We start from the raw sequence: 19,509 nt of genomic DNA, 5'->3' as shown, positions 1-19,509 counted from the left end.
CGTGTGTGCATATAAATGATCTTTCTCTTTCATTCTACATCCTGAACCTTTTCTCTCCTCTCCTTTGAGGGAAGACACTTTCATCCATCTCAGAAAATGCCAACCTTCCCCCATTTAAGTCACAAAATATTCAGGATTCAGGAAGAGTAACAAGCAGCGAATACCTGCTATGCGTGATGCTTTACCTTGTGGGTAGTTTGACTGCGGGCCCGCCGAGGGGGCTTCCAGGACCTCTCCTTGGTGATGCTGTTGACGTAGAACCATCTACCTGTGGTCGGATCGAAGTACTGCTCCCACAGGTCCAAGACCTGAACAGGCTGCTGACCCGGAGCAGGGACAGGTGGCTCTTGCTGTGACTGACGCTTCTCTTGCTGCATTTCATTATAAAGAGGGGAGTCCTGCCAGGACAGCTGGGGCAGGTACGACTCTGTTGGGACCTTGAAGGCAGATGGAGAGGAGAAGAACAAGAGAGGCAAAGTCATAAGTGTATGCGGAGATGAAAGAAGCCAGATTAAATCCATTCTTAAAATAGCTGTTCACTGTATTTTTCAGCGAATGTTACTCAAAAAGGAGCAAATATTGTGTTTGTTAGGAAGCCATAGTGAGCTTTAGTCATTGACTCTACATAAAGATAATACCTCCCTGACATCATCTATAAGATCCTTGAAGAAAGGCTCTGAAGTTCAATGAATGTGACTCCCTCTGTCTCCACCTGACTCCCGGGTAATTCAAAAAAGGTGGGCTTGTGACATCTAAATAGACAGCTACCAACAAGGGAGGCCACCCACCTGCTACACAAAACAGCCTTGCCCTTAACACATACACTTAAACCAGAATAGAACTTAAAATGGCGACACGAATGAGGAAATTAGCTATAAACACCAAACTACTCTCTTTAGGAGCCAGCCTCAAGTGGTGATTTAAGGAACTGCAGGTCTGGGCACATCTGAGTTTCTGGCTTCACTTTCCTTTCAAGTTGCTGCATGATTTTTAAAGGCAGGAGAACCATTCGTGTGTCCATGTACCACAGCACTACCGTCTCAACATCACGGACACAGCCTAAACCCATAGAGGAACACTGAAAAGCTCTAAAGGATGCTTGGAACGACATACCTGCCCGTACCTACGAACAAGGTAAACTATTATCAGTTTTGAAAGCATCTTTTATTAAGTTTTAGTTTCTAAAAAAATAAAAAAATAAATAACAGCACAGATTAAAAACCATGGCTTGGACAAAAGTGGAGATCCCGGTGCGTAAATATAAGACGGAAACCCCAGAGAGACCACAGACAGAGACAAATAAATCCGTCTGCCTTTTACTATAGAATAACTTGTCTCTGGATTAAGACAGATCTTACACAAACACGTGTGCTTGCCCAGACAGACAGCATCAAAGCAAAAGATATAAAAGAAGGACCATAAGTCCAGTGAAATTAATTGAACGGATATGCATGTAAGATTTCTGCAGAATACAGCCGCGACATGAGTCAATAACTGATTTACAGACGAGCTGGCTGATCCCTGTTACACAACGCAGTGTTTCATCTAATAACTGAAGAAACATGGTGTGTAGGGGACGTGCGAGTGTCTGAAGAAAGAGATGTGGCTGTAGTTTAACTCCAGGGGGCAGCACTGGGTCTTTGACTCACCTGAAGTTCTCTGTCCCACTGCTTCTTTCTGCTTATCTCACTCAGAAGTCTTTCTATGAAATTATGCACTGAACAGTACTTGCATGTCATTCATTCATTCATCTTCTGTAGCCGCTTGTTCCTGTGACCCTGGACAGGTCGCCAGTCTATCGCAGGGCTCACACAGAGGGACAGACAACCATTCACACTCACATGCACACCTACGGCCAATTTAGAATCACCAATGTGTCAGAGGAGTCATTTAAAGACACACATTTAAAGATACACACGCATAAAAACTATAAAATTAGACTTCTGAAGAATGAATCTATAAAAGACTTGAAGGTATATTTTAATCTCTTAGCAAAAGAAAAAAAGCAAAACTTTATTTATAGACCATACATATGAGAAGTGACTCGCGTCATACTGATCTGGACATGCTGTGAGGCTGGGTCTGGTCCAACAATTAACTAGTGTCACGCTTTGATACTAATGATTCATCCCTGTGGTTGGAAAAAGTAGAATATGTGAATCGTTGCAGGTGTGAATATGTTAGATATGAGAACTTTACATGTCGCACTTGAAAGATTTGGTTTCAGTGGGAGCAGGAGTCTAGACACTAGATGTTGCGAGTGTGCAGTTTGTGTGATGCACGTGTGCTTCCACGGCTTGTTCAGGCGTATACGTTCATTTTCGGTGGCAGGCAGCATTTGACTGAGATCTAAATACGTGAAACCAGTGCAGATTAACAGAATTTTCCCCAAGGTGATTTATGTTAATCAGATATTGGCTTGACGTTTCGGCCTCACAACGCAGATGCATCTGTATCAGTGTATACGGTCTGTTGGTTTTTATATATTGGGCATATTGCTCTTATCTATCTGCAGCAACTGTAGGAACGTGCACTTCACAGTTGAGCAAAAGCAGTCTGCTAAGCTAGTGAGGCAGCTAGCTAGCTATAGTTTGCCAGCATGTATACACATATATGCATACTTAGAAGAAAATATGTCCGTATATCAATATCTGTGCTTTTTACTCCCTAAAAATCGGTGCCAGCTGAAAAAATATCATTATTTATGATATTCAACGGGCTCTATTTTATGTGGATTGATTTTTCTAGTATGCTGTAAAATCTGAAAAGTAGTAGGCTCTTTTTGTTTCAACGTGATAGCGCTCCTTTGAACAAAGTCAGAAATGCACCTGCACTGAGCCTTGACTTCAACATGATAAATCTGACTAAGCTGCATCTTGTTGTCTAACAGTCATCATCCTAGACTGGAAGACGTACAACGATCACTCATAGGCCTAATGTTCTGGTGTCCTTGTGCTCGTGGGCGTGCAGTATCCAACAGTGGAACCAAAAAAACATTTAAAAAAAATACACTCAGTCCTTTTTATTTCTTCAAATTCAAACTACTTTTCCCCCTGGAGGACTAAGATTAAATTTAATTGAAATTCATCATGAGTGTGGCAGCACTTACAAAAAGGGCTGGCAGAAATGTATGCTCAGAGAGTGTGTTCTGGATTAAAAAACAGGGAGTTATGACCTGAATGTGGCTGCAATAATCCCGCTTACTGGTATTAAAGGCTCGAATAAAGAGGGTCTTCAGAGAGCGATAGGAACTGACACAATGGCAGAAAGAGACAAACAGAGAGGAACAGAGATAAGGTAGAAAAACAGCGCTGTCGTTTCCACTGCCATCACATCTATTCAAAATCAGGAGTCACTTCTGCACGCACGGTTTAATAGCGACACAAGTCCATTCAGAGAGACAGGTCAGATACTCGGCTGAGGGAGTTTCCCCTCAGCTGACAGAAGGATAACCTTGAGTATTCCTCTCACCAGCAACGCCTTGCGTAATCCCTGCTGATGTAATACAAGGAAGCAGTGGCGTCACGACAATGCTAGCTTGATTGCTGCTCTAGGAGGATTATTAAGGTCAAGCACTGACGTAAATCAAACACAACTTCTGTCGCCATGGCTGATCTCCATCATCTCGTGGAATTCAAATACTAGGCTTTCACACTAGGCTTTTAGTATGTTTTTTTCTTTTCTTTTCCTGCTTTTCTTTGCGACCTGGAAATGTTGTCTCGCTATTTAAAGCTCAAAACAGCAGCAAAGACTTTCACAGTGCATCAAAACAACAGTAGCAAAATCAAGTTTTTACATTTTTATACCTGGTTTATATAAGTTTACCCTCTCCATTTGCAGCGTTAGTAAAAACCGACCAGCTGGGTTGTTGCAGTTTTGGAGTTTTGACCTGCAAATCCATGAGATTAGAGATTTTTTGCCAATGAGAGGAAGTCAAAATTAATCTAATCCCACACTTCCTTAAACGTCAGCTGCGTGTGAGGGATTTGTTTGACCCATTTTCCATAATTCACCTTCACAGCCTCATACTAATTACTTTCAGAAGCATGAACGCCTGGTTAATGTCATAGCAAATAACTGCTGGAGACCAGCGGTAGATTTAAATTTTGTTTGTTGTTATGCTTTGTGCAAGTTGTTAAGTTAAGACATGTTTTGTTCCAACAAAAACTACACTGCAGCTATTTAAGATTTTAACATTTTCACCTCAAGTTGGTTTTATTAAATAAGTGGATAAAGTCTGAAAAAGTCAAATATTTGAAACCTCTGGACTAAAATGCTGGCATTACACTATAGTTTAACTACTGTAGCACCACTTCGACAAGCTAACAAGCTGTGAAGTGGCTGTGTGAACCAGATGTTTGAGTAACATATGTGTGATGTGTCCCTACCTGTAGATGGTTGTTCTTGCATGAAGCCTCCACCACGTCCCCCTGGCTACTGGACTTCTTGGGGACCCTGTGGATGACGCGACTGCCGCAGCCACCGCCCAACTCATCATACGGGTTCTCCGTCGTGTTTTCAGGCAGGTTGCTGGAGCTCTGGCTCCGAGTGATCATGGGTACCACCCTGGGGTTCTGCGGTGCTTTTTGGTCGGTGGAGGCTGCGGGGGAACCGGGAACCATGAGGTGGCCTGACGGGGAGGTGGGAGAGTTGGGGGTAAAGGTGAATCCAGAGAGGGGCAGCGTGGGGAAGTGGCCTCCACCCGTGCTGGTGTTGTTGCCCAGCCCACTGAAGGCACTGTTGGAACTGAGGTTTTCCATGGAGCGATAGATGGGTTTGTTCACTGCACGAGGAAGATTTGAAAATTAGTTCTTCAATGCTTTTGCTCTTTTACTGTAACTGCAACTATAGAGCTCAAACCACAGACTTTCCTTACTTTGACCGTCTTCCTCACTCTTGCTCATTACCTTGGTGCTGTCCGTTATAATTAGTCCCTGTCGGGGTGGGAGAGAGTGACACCCGTGGCAGTATCCTGAGGTTGGAGTTCAGCGAGGCAGACATGACCAGGCGCTGAGGCGAGGGCATTGGTGCAATAGGTACTTCCGTCACATATGTGGCAGGAACATACAATGGCTTCGCTTTACTGGCCGCTCCAATCCGCCGCACCTGTCGCAGAACAAACAGATTTCCATGCGCTTTTGCTATTTCTTCCCCACGTAAATCCACTTAGTCCAACCGAGCGGTAGCAAACACAGCCGAGGGCTGAAGCCAGTACGGAAATACACAACGTTGCACTTCTTGTGACATCTAGGCATACGCAGTTAGACAACCCACAACTTCTCTTCTCAAGTTTCCTTTTTTTTTCTCCACAATATTGTAAGAGTTCAGTGACTAGTTTTACATTAAGAACTTTAACATCTTTAAGATAGATAGATAGATAGATAGATAGATAGATAGATAGATATGTTTTATTGTCTGTCCCAAATGGTGAAATTCTTCTTCGACAGGGCTCACAAGGAACTATCACACAATTCCCATCAAGACACATTCAACATTATAAACACAATTATGACTGGTGGAGTGTTAAAAGGTGCAGTGTCATAATAAACCTTATACCTAAATAGCAAATATGCATATTATTCTGTGTCTTATTATACCTTTAGATGTTTTGGGCCACTAAAAGCAATGATGCAAGAACTGAACTAATTTTGTGTCAGAAGAATGTCTCTCTATTGTTCACCACTATCTGGTAGCGTGCTCGTTTGTCAGCCACAAAACTTAACGTGCTTGTACTCTAGGTAAAGGACAGTTTAGTTAAAAATCCCATAAAAAGGTCAAGAACCAACAATTAATTTCAACCTAATTGCAAGTATTTCTGTGCAGCCACAGCCTGATCTAGGTTATTCCTCTGTGCCACTGACCTACATTGTGGTTCACAATTTAGGAAAAAGGCACCACGGCACTGCACTGACTGACAGGTTCCTCCATTTTGAAGAACGTGGGAACTGCAGTTTAATTTGAGGTAGTTCTACATCCACCATGTCAATGCTGTAAATACTCACTAACATATTAAGTCTGATGCTGAAAATACAACCCCATCAAATGAGCACTTTATGAGGTGATGGTTCTCGACATCAAATTAATTACTTCACTTTTTTTAAGGATAAAATCATGCTCTGTAGATATTAGGTATTTTTATGAGTTCCCTGATGCTAAACATACAGAAAATTGCTTAAAACTCAAAACTCCTGGAAACCTACAGAACATTATGAACGCTATATCCATTTATTCCTAATATTTATAGTTCCACTGATACGTGAGAAACAAATGAACTGCTTTCTCACCTGCCACCAGTCGGTATTGGTCTTCTTTAGGAGAACAAACCGTTCACCCTCACTTATGGAAACCTGCCGCCCGTCTGCACCCCGGTAGTTGTAGTCATACTGGGCCTCGAGGACCACCGTACCACTGGGGACCCCGCACACCGTCATCCTGGAGCTCACCGCGGGCGCCGCAGCCGGCTGCTGTTGCCCCACAGAGCGCCGCCAACTACCTGACAGCATGGCTCTCCACGCAGTCCTGTTCAGCAAGCTTTGCTGGGAGTGCGCTGATGTGTGACAGGGGCTGGGATAGCGCGGGGCAGGTGAGACTGGAGCCAGGCCAGTGCCATGCTCTGAAACAGGCAGGGAGAGGGATAGAGAGAGAGAGAGAGAGAGGGAGAGAGAGAGAGAGAGAAAGAGAGAGAGAGAGAGAGAGATTAGCAGAGGTGTGAGAGAACAATGATGTCAACGTGTGCTGTGGAGGTTCAAAAGAATATGAATCATTTTATATTTAAAAGCAGCAGCCTGTGTTAATCTGGGGAAGATCATCAACATTTAAAAAAACAACTAAAACATTTTAAGCAGCACAGTTATTCTTTTTTAAATAACTTTTCATGGATTGTTGCTCTGACAAAGCACAGATTTGAGAACCTCACATTGAACTGTATGCATTTTCTGACACTATGAACCAAAATGAATAATGAGACATGTCTCCTCAACATAAGCCTATAGCCAGCATCTTGTTATCTTAGCTTAGCAAAATAGAAGGAAACAGGAAGCCTGGCTCTCTCCAAAGGCAAACATGATTACCACTACCTCTAAAGCTCTAAAGCTAAATTATTAACATGTTATATCTACTTTATTTCTGTCTCAGACTTTGTCATGGTAGTGACTGTCCGGAAGATCATGATCAACAACAAAATAGTTGTACCAACTGAAGCACTTTCTGAAGCACTCACTGTCACCGTGCAAATAAATGATTTTTTTTTTTTCCCCAATTCCAATTTTAGTATACTCGACAGACATGGCACAGGATGAAGAGCAGATATTTTCACACCACAGCGGCACACCGCTTTTCTATTGTCCTTTCATCCCGTTAGAACTAAGAGATCCATGTGAGTGGATAACTCGTGCGTTCAGAGGATGCAAGGAGCGCAGCATACCCAAAATAGCATCCGTCTCCATCTCTCCACCTGAGCCAGCATCCCCGAGCTAAAGCCTTTGCTTTACCCAGCCAAGACGCACTTACATAAGAGAACATTTAACTTTCCGCCAGACAAATAGAAATACAGCCTCACACAGTGCATGCACTCACCGCCACATGCCCACATCTACTATGACATAACATACACAAAAAACAGAATGGGGGGACATCCCAAAGCACCTAGCAACAATCAGACCTAACCCATCTTAGGGAGACAAGACAAGAGAAAGAAGCGAAGTCTAAAAGCCAGGGATATGCCAAACAGTGCACTAGGAACAGGTAGGTAGGACTAGATGGGAAAATAAGAAAACCTGAGCTGTAGAGGAATGGATGAAGCTGGATGGAGCTGTGAGCTGATGTAATGGAGGGGAAGGGATAGCTGACTGAACCTTGATAATCCCACTGTTATTAAAGCACAGGAATGAATCTGTAACCCCCACGGCGGCAGAGAATTACAGTAAAACCCCTCTGTACCAGCATATGGGCAGGAGGACTGCCTGCCTGGATGGCTGGCAAGGCGCTCACTGCAAGTACCACAGGAACCACAATGGCAAGGCTCCTTCACCACAACGTAATGAAATAAATACAATATATACATACATTAAGAACAGAGCAATTAAATAAAGCCCCTTTCTCACAGAACATAAGTGGATAGTGGTTTAGGTTGTGGAGTAGCGGCAACACATTAATAAACATGAAGTAGCTGGTGAGACCACAAGCCAGATCTCTTTTTATTTCTGTTGGTGTGATTGACAGAAAAGTCAAGATATGTCTAGTTATTATATATGATTAATTGGACAGACCAAGACCAAGTAAGGCAACAAAGCCTCTGAGAAAAGGTGTTTCAGTGCTTATGAATTAAACTTTTCATTTGTAAGATACACAATGTACTATTTTTTTATATATATATATATATATATATAGTCTGTGTAGTTGCCTTAAATTCCTCAAAAAAAAATAAAAAATAAAAAAGATGTGGTTCATCTTAAATTAGAGCTCAAGGACTCAAGTATAAGTGATGCACAGTGCACATGCCTTTGAATAAATGTCAAAATGTTTTAGGCTGGTTCACAGCAGATTTTTATTTTTTATTTTTATTTTTTTACTGGTTAGTTATTTGAGTCACAGGACTGATTACATCTTCCAGGAGCTTCCTCTGCATTCATGCGTGCAGCGTGTACCTGTGTACGGCACTAAGCTGAATGTAATGTAGCTGTGACTAACGACGTACTTAGATTTATTTATGCTAAATGTTACGTATGTGAGTATCTGACAAAGTGTATTCTCCTCTAAAAAACATCACTGAATGTATGAAACAATAAGCTGCTAAAATGTTTTTTTCGACTTTTAAACTCTGGAGGGACAGAGACACAAGTCAGACGCGAGCTGAGCGAGCAAACAGGAAACCTAGACACACCATGGTTCAACCACAGTTTGGGTCATATCCTCTCCATCTTACCATTTGTTTTTTTGGTGTCTTTTGTTGTTTAGTTATATTCTGTAATTCCTAACAGCCAATAGAATCTGCTAGTCGCATGCACCGGTACTTAAAGTAAGTGACAAGTTGCCCTGTCAATACACAAGATGTCAATACAACAACCGAGCGTAGAGGCAGCGCAGAGTAGTGGCTGTTTTTGGCTTAACGGTCCAGCTGCATGGCTGTATCTTACCATTGAGAAGTGCGGGGAACAATTACAACACACCCTGAGATTAAAGAAAAACCAAAGCATACAGCAATGCTAATCATATAGCTTGTCCACGACGAGCTCTTCTCCATGCACAAACAGGAAGTGCTTTAATGATGCTACAGCACACCTGGGTGCCTTTTCCTGTCTTTCTCTGCTGCTCAAAACAACTGGCAGATAAAAAGAAACGACAGGCTTTACCTAACTGAACATTTGTGAAGTAAGACACAGGATGTGACAGGCATAAACCTTCTACACTAGCAGAGGAGGTTTGAAAATGTTGTGAGCAAATTAGGCTGTTACAGCTGGGTTAAAGCCCCTTTTGTATTATCGTGGCTTTAGGCTCAAATCTCCAAAAGGGTAAGAACTGAGGGGGTGACAGGACAAGCCAGGTTGTGTAGGCCTTCATTATTCGTTGACTCACGATTTTAATTATAGTTGTTCCGTCTGATTCACACCAGAAACGTAAATAGCTTTTTTTTATGGCAAAACACAAATAGAAACGCTCATTACAACTTAATGGTACCTAAACCTAAAGTTCTGTGTGAGAAAACAAACGATGATCTAAAAAAGGGGAAAATGAGGGCAGACTGTGTTTCTATTTGCGGGTCACATAGCAGCAGAGAGGACACTGCCGTCACACACACCAACATACAGAGAAGGCCATATGGTGTCAGAGACAGGCATGGGCGCTCTGTCACGGGCCGCTGAGAGGCAGAGGCAGTTTGTGCCAGAAACCGAAGCCACATGGCTCATGACGTGGTATCAACAGACACTAAATAAAGAGACGCAGGAGAAAACACAGGGGGAAGAAATAAGAAAATAAGTGAAGACAGAGTGCTTTCATTTTAACTCACATTCTGCGTGCAGGCTGAGTTGAAGAAATGGAAAGTATACAATTTGTGCATGCATGCGAGAGAGCAAAAGAGAGAGAATCAGAGCCACTCACCATGGTCTTGAAGAGCGTATCTATGTCAACACGGTCACCAGCTCACTCTGTAGTCAGACAAATATGTCCGAGAAGCCTTAAACACACATACAGGAAAAAAAAAAAAAAGATGAGAAACCCTTTAAAGTGTATTTAAAAAAAAAAATAAAAAAACTGAAGTGTGAAGGTGTGGCAGAAAACCACCAAAACCAACACATGCTAGCAGCTCCGTCCTGCAGAAAATAAAATACAGCCTCTGCTCCTCATTCACCAATGCATACACACAAACAGTTAATCCCATGCAGCCAAATTATCCCGCCTCTACTGACTGAACCCCTGCTGACCCTACCTTCCCTCATTTAGCCAGCATTTTGCCTGAGAGATGAAAAAAAAGAGGGCGTGGCAGAGACAGAAAGAGCATCAGCTGGCTGTTACCCATTCATGCAAATAAATCATAGCTGGATGTGCGAACTATGAAGCGAGACAAACGGGTCCTGTGTGCTGAACAAACAAAAGCAACCAGCAGACCGGATGATTGATTGAGCTATTGATCCGAACGCAGAGCTGGCTGGTCAGCTGTGCCGCTGGACGTCAGAGTTAAACCACAAACCGCCACGCGGATTTCGTCAGTGAAAGAGAGGACATTTCATTTGGACAAACCATCTCAGGTTTAGTCTGACTACTTTTAAAACCTGGATAAATTTTACAAGGGTGCCATGCTATGCCACCAGCATGTTTCAGTCAAATCAAGAACCAATAATGTCCACTGGATTAAGTACTTTAGAGATTATAAACCCTCTTAGTGGTTTTGCATGTATAGTTGATCATTTTCCAAAGCATTCATATATTTTTAAATACACTTCTCAACTTCCAAGGCAGAAATGGAGTTCAGTTTGTGCCACAATGACATAAAAATAGCAGGTTAGCTTGAAGCATCAAGCCTTATCATTTTCTTGTAAAGCTTTTTAAGCTGATTTTCTTTTACTTAATATAGAACCTAATTTAGAATGATCATAATTCATGTCTGGGATAGTTTTTACTCAAACAAAATCTTAATTAATCAGTTAGAAATTAAGCCAGTCAATTTACTGCTTGTCCATCATTTAAAAAACAAAACAAAAAACAGAATATGCAAATATTTTTTTTTATTTCGAAGTTTAATTTCTGCACACAATATGTCATCTACTTTAATGAACAGTAAATCTTCTGTGTCTGTTGGTGTTTCTGAGTTTCCATATCATGCATATTTGACTAAGCTTTAGCTTTAGCTTTAAGCTTTAACTAAGTTTTATGGCGACCACACAGACATTTTCCCGCTTCATACATCAATCTGCTCAGGGACGATCAAAAATTCATGTGCGGGAATGATGAGCACAACACAATTTTACTGTGGAGGGAGGCGTATTATCTTTTTATAAATAGTATTGTCATCATATGACACTAGAGCTGCAAGCGACGTTTGTTGTTGGTGTGTTCAAGGGCACTCTGAGACGTCAGTGAAGTAAAAACACGGTACAAGGCCGTAGTGTGAAGTACAAACAATGAGCCCGATATACTGTGGTTTACGGTTTAAGGCATGCATGCAAAACCACCTGAAGATAACGTTACCGTGACGCCCTGAGGCTGAAGGCCAGGACAGAAAAGAGACAATGAATGCAAATTAAAATCTATGGGATTAAACAAGGATGTACGCTTAAGAGGGAAACAGAGCACCTGAGCTGATGCCAAGAAAAGTATTAATATTTCAATTTCCCTCGTAGCTCAGTATTGTTCTAGATAAACTATGCAATACCTACTCCAAGTAGCTCCAGCCTCCACTCAAAGACAAACAAGTGAATGGCAGGTTTAGCTCCCACAGAGATTATTTAGGATCTCTGGACGTATCACAGTTCACCGCATGGCAGGACTGGAGCGGAGAGCAGGGTGTTGGTGGAGAGTTTGCCGTCATATCACATCCACATTCATTCCATATGTTTGAAGTGGGAAGAGGGCGGCTTTAATAATCATGGCTACATGGTGTTCAAAGAGAGATGAGACATGGGGAAGAGGAGTATAGAGTGAATGAGGAACTTCAAAGGGTTGTTGCGTGCACTCCCACGTGTACACACAGCAAACACACACTCAATACGCACGTACACTGTACTGTATTTACACGTGAATGTCTACATCCGACGGCGTCAGGGGAAATTAAGTTTAAAAAAGTTGCTGCACAAGAGACACACGGTTCAGATGTTAATTACCAGAACAATAGTTAAAAAGTGATTCAGTCAACAGGACTGATGATTTAATAACCGTGTCAGCAAAACAGCTGCTTGTAACTCAGTTCTTTACAATGGCACAAGGAGCTTGTGCATGATCACTATATAACAGCTGTTAAACTTGGTCAGGTAAGGCTTGTGAGGTAAAATATTGCATCACATCATACATTATAGGTAAAAGGTTGTAACCTAGCAGTAACCTCCAGGGCTAAAACATGAAGCCAAAGAGGCATTGCCATAAAGTGCAGTTCCTCTAATGGCCACTTGAGGCAGACTCCAAAAACAAGTCATAGCTAATTCCCGCATCCATGGTGGTTAACTTTTATATATCCTGTTTAAACTGGCTTAAAGTTATACATATTTAAGGGTGTGGCTGCTTTGAATGACAGGAGGTTGACGCCATAGATTGCTTGTTGTCTACCACGGAGTTAAGCTACATTCATGCTTTTGTGTCTGATCTATGCCATAGCCTGATGTATCAAAGCTTTAAGATAGGCATGCATTAGGGTGTGGCCACTTTGAGTGAAAACTTGGTGCCCTCACAGGTCGCTAGCTATCTGCCTAGGTGTCACCTGCCCGCCTCAGCACCACGTACACTCCACCTCTTTGCTCATTTTTGAATTAGCGAGGACTTAAATGGAGTCAGGCACTGCCAAGATGGCAACCTCCATTACCTTATCTAAACTACTGTGCACCTGAAAGAAATACTAAAGTAAAATCTAAAACATGACGTCTTAATGACTCAAGACTCAAGATTTAATACTTACATTTGCTTAGGTACTATTAGCAACGTTAACGTCGCCGCACCACAAGTCAAAATCTGCATTTCTCCTTCAGAGCTTTTATTTGGACTCTCAGATCTGACAAGAAAAAAAATCTCTCTTCTGATTTTAATTAATGAATTGATTTACATATTTAGCCTGAAATCGGACCACTCGCAGCCTGATGAACAGTTCTACAGAGAAAAGCCACGTGGAGAAGCATTCACTTAGTCTATGGATGTACAGTTAGAACTACTAGCGCTGATGTCTTTCTCTCCATATGAGACACATGCCTGGAGCCAAAACAGCCTTTCATCCTCCCAAAGCCATGCATTATTGATGATCAGACCAGAGAGACACACTGAAACACACACAGCGTTTCCCAGTGTGACGGCTGCCAGCTGAATATGTGTGTGCAGAGGTGTGTGTGTGTGTGTGTGTGTGTGTGTATAAGGGACTAAACAGGTGGGCTGGATTCTTTCAGTGATTAGCTGAGTAAATTGTCAGAGAACCAATCAAAAAGCAGATGATGACAGTGAAGCAGCCATTGGCTCCGGCTGGCTACTGTCATCGTGACAACAACCTCTGTGACCAACTACCATCTCCAGTGTCTCCAGTACTTTTTTTTTTTTTCTCCTTGTTGCACATAACAACACTTCATATGTGTGATGCCATCATTTCAAGCGTCGCTGACGCAACCCTCGTGTTTACAATGAACCCTGCAGCCTGCATCGACGCATAGCAAACTTCTTCAGAGGGCTCACTTGTATAATAATCAAGCTCCCCTATTTGAATATAAACAACAACCAGACAGACCGGCGTTTGCCAGTGAGGCAAAGTAGCGCAGGAATGCCGAGGGGCCATTTTAAACTCTTGAAAGAATTAATTCAAGCATCACATTTTTTAATTAGCTTATGCATTTTTCACAGGAAAAAAAAAAAGAAGGTGAAAACACACTTTGGTATTCTTCTAGTTTGAAAGGAAACAAAGTGGTAGAGAAATAAGCTTATGAAAAAGCCCCTTATTTCAATAAGCAGCTTACATGTGAGAAACAGCACAAAATGTTGATCTCATCTTATGATTTTACTTTGAAAGGATGCGGGAGAATGATATTTTTAAGGCAATGAAATAGCATGATTTTGGTTTTGAGGACAATTCACATGGATTTATTAATGAGGCAACAAATTAATTGCTCATTTACACTTCAGAATGTGTGAAAATAGTAAAGAAATTGCAGTAACCCTAACTGCTCCATTGGGATTATATAGATCTGCTTGGCCAATCACATTGTTCGGCTTCACGCTGATTGGCAGAAGAGTGACAGCAACGTAGTCATCCATCCACGTCACCTGAGCACAGAGGAGTTGTAGGACTATCCAATTGCATGCAGAGTTATTTTTTTTTCTTCTCTGTATAAGTTGAAAGACGCCCCATAATGAAATTCAAATGGCGTGTTACCAGACTCGTATTCTGATAAGAATTGAGTCAGGCTACCTTAAACCCAAAATTCAATAGATTTCCAGGGATATACAAACATTAAAAAAGCAGCAAATCTGCTCCTCTGAGAAACCAGAAGCATATTATTTGGCTTTTATTTTTCTGTTAATGAATGTCATGTGAATAACTGAATAACTTCTGACAAATTATGTCAGCAGTGAAACGATTTATCATTTTGTCCTTTGTGTGTTTCTTTAAATTAAAACTACGCTGTAGAGCCAGAGCGGCTGATTTATTTCTTTGTTGAAGACTGATGTAGGATTGATGTAAGCGTGTACTGATTTTTGTCTGGGGAAATCAAATTAAATAAGATATGTTCACATTGTTTATGACACGTGATGTAAACAAAATGAAAACAAATATTGTTTTTTCCCTATCACGTGTGACCTGCTGTGCACACAATTCTTCATTCACCATATTCCTATAATAGTTTCAATCTGAACAATGTAAATGTCACATGTAAGTCAAGAAAGATTTTTTTTTTTTAGAGAATAAAATAACTCTTCACTCCCTGGGCTGGGCTGGTGGGCTGTTGCTGAGCCTGTGGGAATGTGCAGTACATTGATGTTTCTAATGAAGAGCGCTGAGCTCCATTGATCCACCGGGGATGAGAGTGAGCTGTCAAAAGCTATCAGGCAAGTCGAAGACCCACTTTCAGCTATGTGCAGCTGAAGTGAGCGCGATACTGCAGGGGCACAAGAAAGAGCAGGCAAACGGTATAGAGAAGAGGCGCACACACACACACACACACACACACATACAGCTGAGGTGCCTCCAGAGGGTTAAAAGGGTTGTTTGCTCAGCGAAGGAACATTACACAAATCACAATAAGCGCTAGGATACGTCAAACATTAGCAATCAGTTAAAGAGTTTATGCGTGGGAACATCTGGTCTGTTCATTTCAAGCTTGATGCCACTGTTATTCTAATAATGAATGAAAAATATTCAGTTTACAGTGAGAAGATGCCTTATTTTACTACATGTGGTTGAAAAATGTCAAAACTGATTGATTCACTGTGGATACGGTTGCAGATTATTTTTCATTCAATCAATTAACCATGTAATGGACTGATTGTTTCCACTCTAACGTAGACTTTGTCCAATTTAAATCTTGCGACAGTGTATGAAATAGCATTAACTCATGATGTCCGTAGTAATGTACCTATGCGTAACACGAGCCAGCGAGCAGAAAATGATTGCGCTGATGCTAAAGGTAAAAGCAGGATTAAATGGATTAAAAGAACAGAGCACAGATGTGAATGTAATGCTTTAGAGTAGTTGTGACATAGAAAGCTGCTTAATGTACACAACATAGTACAGAGAGCAAATAAGACACCTAGTTTGTTCTGACTGGTGTATTCAAAGTCATAACTTAGCCGTCGCTGTCATTTTGTTAAAGCCAAAGATACAGACTGCTTTTGACATTTAACAAACAAAATACAACAACATAATTCATTATAGCAGCAACAATCTGTTCAAGATTAAAAAGTTGCATTCACAATTTCAGTTATAATTCAGGAAATAAAATGACAAAAAACATATGGCTTCAGCTTTTCAAATGCAAGAATATGCTACTGTTTATGTAATATAAGAAATATATTACAATATACACCAATCAGTCATAACATTATGACCACCTTCCTAATATTGTGTAGGTCTCCCTTTTGCCTCCAAAACAGTTGTGACTCATGAGAGAATGGACATGGGCCTTCTGAGGGTGTCCTGTGGTGTCTGGCAACAGAATGTTGTTGGGGGCATTTGGGTCCTATGGGTTGAGGGGAGGGGCCTCATCCCACAGATACTTGACTAGTTTGGGATCTAGTGAATTTGGAGGCCAGGTCAACACCTTGTTCTGTTCTTCATGTTTTCTGAGTTGTTCCTAAACCGTTTTTGTGTGTGTGCCTGTGTCAGGCTGCATCCTGCTGGGGATGGCTGCTGCCATCAAGGAGTGTCATTGCTATGGGGTGGGCGTGCCTGGTCTGGTCTAGGTGGGTGGTACATGACTAAGTAACATCCACATGAAGGTCAGGTCCAAAAGTTTCCCAGCAGAAGATTGAATTGTAACAAGAAGGTCAATGTTATTTACTCTCACCTGTCAGTGGTTTTAATGTTGTGGCTGATCGGTGTATATTGGACAGTTTGAAGAGCTTGGGAAAAACTGCATTTTTTTTTTTTTTACTATGCTTTTGACATGTTAAAGACTAAATAATTAATCGAATTATAAATAAAAAGATCTGCAAATGAATCAATAACAAACTATAGTGTCAGAATTTAGGCTTAAAAGAATTATACTTTGTTTTTATGTTTTTCAAACCCAGTGAAACATTCAGTTTAACTTGAAACACTGAACGTTTTATGGCAGGTTTGTTGTATTAGGCTCAATTTATTTCAGTTGCGTGCATCAAATAAACAACTAATTGACTGCTATATTATGAATAAAAATGACATTTCCACTGCAAATGCTTTGACTTGTTACAGCAGGGAAATGACGGCTCAGTTCCATTAGATGTCCCAGTACGCCATGACAGTGAACCAAAAAGCAGGACCTCGCAAAAGTGGGATGCTTCATGAATAAATCTGTGCTTCCCCTGATGTGAAAAGTCGCTTTATATATACAATTATTTAATATAATCCGATTGAGCACCTCAGCGGTGCCGTTTCCTTCTGCAAGAATGTCTGTAAAGCAACACAACTATCTACTACGAGAGGGACACATTATCACAACTACAGCACCTTCAAACCACGTGACAAACCAAAAAAGAAACATCCCTCTCTCTCAGACGTTTTGGAGGAGCACAAGTTGCACAACTACACGTGGAGCTATGGTTGTGGTGCGACTGTCTCCTGGTCTGGCTGCACTTCACAATGTGCTGCCGTTTACCACAACCGACAGTATGCTTGCAAGCAGTCACACTTTTCACACTCTGAGAGAAAAAAAACAAACATCCTGAAAGGCTAAAATATCCCAGTACAGCAAACTTGACTAGCAACAAACCACAATCTGAAATGCTTCAGTCTCTCAATCTCTCTCTCTCTCTCTCTGACGCTGCATCAACAACAGCAGCATGTGGAGCACACCAGTAATTACAGCTTGTAACCCTCCTCCTAATACTTTTAATCAGCAAAGTTGCAAGGGGAAAATAATCTTTTCTAGTGTCGTCACCGGCCGGCAAAAAAGGGAGCAAATCTCCTGCTTTGCATGGACTTAAGAATGATTATGAAACAGCAAAAATGCAATGCGTCAGTTGAAACTGTTTCCATCGCACCCTGTGGTTAACCCGTCCATACTCGAAGCCTGTGAAGCACGTAAGGGCTAACTCGCTTGCAGAAGCATGCAAATGCTACTGCACCAAATGTAAAGCAATGATGTTAGCATTTCTTATCAGTGAGGCATTTATGGAGATGACCAATAATGTCACCATGGTGCCTGCATCCTTATAGCGGGGGCGCATTATTGCTTGAAGGACTTGGAATGGAAACTTTAAAGACTTCAAAACATGTTTACATTTATAGCAACATATACTGCATAGAGTATATGGGGAAGAGTTGAACAGGAAACTTGAAAAAGTGGAAAGCGCTCTTCCACAGGAAATGGTTTTAGGTTACAACAACCCCTCAAGTGTACTTCGGGGCAATAACTTGGCCCTTTGAGAAGATGTGACCAGAAAAGGCGGCATGTATTTTGACACCAGGGCATGGAAAATATAACTTGTTTTGGAAAAAGTACATTTGTTATTTTAGTAACTGTGAGCCTATATGTACCACACATTTGTTGAGTCAAACAAGATTAGGTGGAGCACTGGACTACGGGTTACAACTAACAACCTACAGATATTCCCCTTCCAAAATGTTCAGTTTATACTAAAACTGGATATGAAACTGAACTGTACGACAAGTTTGGAGGATGTGGTGTGTCTTGCTGTTAAACAGGATTGTGTTAGCCAAAAGTGTTAGCCTAGCCCACTGTTTAGCCAGTGGGGTCATCAAAATAACAGAAACGTGTGTCGGTAAAACACACAACAATTCAATAGTACTACAAATCACTGCCTCCCGAAATGAAAACACAACTGAGTCAACAGCTCTCTCTGTTGTTTTAAACCAGTGCTGAATACTTTAACTTTCATGGAGCTAAGATTTAGTGCAGGACTGTTGTATTAGAATGTATTCAAATTCACTAGTGTACCTGCGTACATGTAGCTACATTTAAGACATTTAAAAAAAGACAACTTCTGATACTGTGATGGTATAAGAGCTTCCAAATTAAGACTTCAAGCAGTTTCGAAATGCATTTTTTTAAAATACAGCATAACAAACTGTCAGGAAGAGTGGCACGGTGATGTATGAAGTAAAAAAAGGATAGTAAAAATAAAAACATATAGGCTATACCCGTTCTGAAAACAGTTATTTTTATTATACTTTTTTCTTATCTGTAGCCAAATGTGACAGAAAACAACTGCAATATACTCATAAATGTGTTCACCCAAGATTTGTCAAACATGTAATACCACAGCCTAACCCAACAGCAGACTAAAATACCAGAAATGTGCATGACAGACACGCTACAAAACATTATGCATAAATATTTATGCAGCAAACAGAAAATCGTTGCATGTGAGGGACACAGCATCACTCACCTTGCAGCGACGTGGTGACAGCTCACTTGGGTTTTTGGGGTGAACTGCAGAGAGGGATCAGCAGTTGCGTCTGTGTGAGTTTGCAGCGCTTTTATTTTCACGAGGTTATTCAAAAAAGTAAAAAAAATAAAATCACATAATTTAGCTAATACAAGCAAAGGGAAGAACTCCGCCGTGTACTTTTGCAAATCAACAGCCACGCATGGGCTCTGAGTTGCCCTCGCAGCCCATGATGACAAACCCTCCTCCTCGCTCTTTAAGCAGATAAAAAATAGCTTGCGC

The 19,509-nt window shown here is 41.3% G+C and overlaps 1 protein-coding gene across 2 annotated transcripts in view; it reads right to left on the bottom strand.

Annotated features, from left to right (window-relative positions):
* Positions 1-19,483, bottom strand: part of arhgap9 (Rho GTPase activating protein 9) — a 43,444-nt gene extending 23,961 nt beyond the window's left edge. For both annotated transcript variants that reach the window (XM_084542238.1, XM_084542239.1), the window contains exons 1-6: positions 19,228-19,483; positions 10,099-10,174; positions 6,285-6,613; positions 4,908-5,106; positions 4,389-4,783; positions 186-437 (exon numbers count right to left, since the gene is read on the bottom strand). In XM_084542238.1, the coding sequence (XP_084398364.1) occupies positions 186-437; positions 4,389-4,783; positions 4,908-5,106; positions 6,285-6,503 (1,065 nt within the window). In that variant the 5' untranslated portion in view covers positions 6,504-6,613; positions 10,099-10,174; positions 19,228-19,483. The remainder of the gene's footprint in view (positions 1-185; positions 438-4,388; positions 4,784-4,907; positions 5,107-6,284; positions 6,614-10,098; positions 10,175-19,227) is intronic.
* Between the last annotated feature and the right edge of the window lie 26 nt (positions 19,484-19,509).

Source organism: Chelon labrosus (genome assembly GCF_963514085.1).
Source record: "Chelon labrosus genome assembly, chromosome: 4".
In the NCBI taxonomy this organism is placed as follows: domain Eukaryota; kingdom Metazoa; phylum Chordata; class Actinopteri; order Mugiliformes; family Mugilidae; genus Chelon; species Chelon labrosus.
This window is presented reverse-complemented; position numbering and strand designations above follow the sequence as displayed.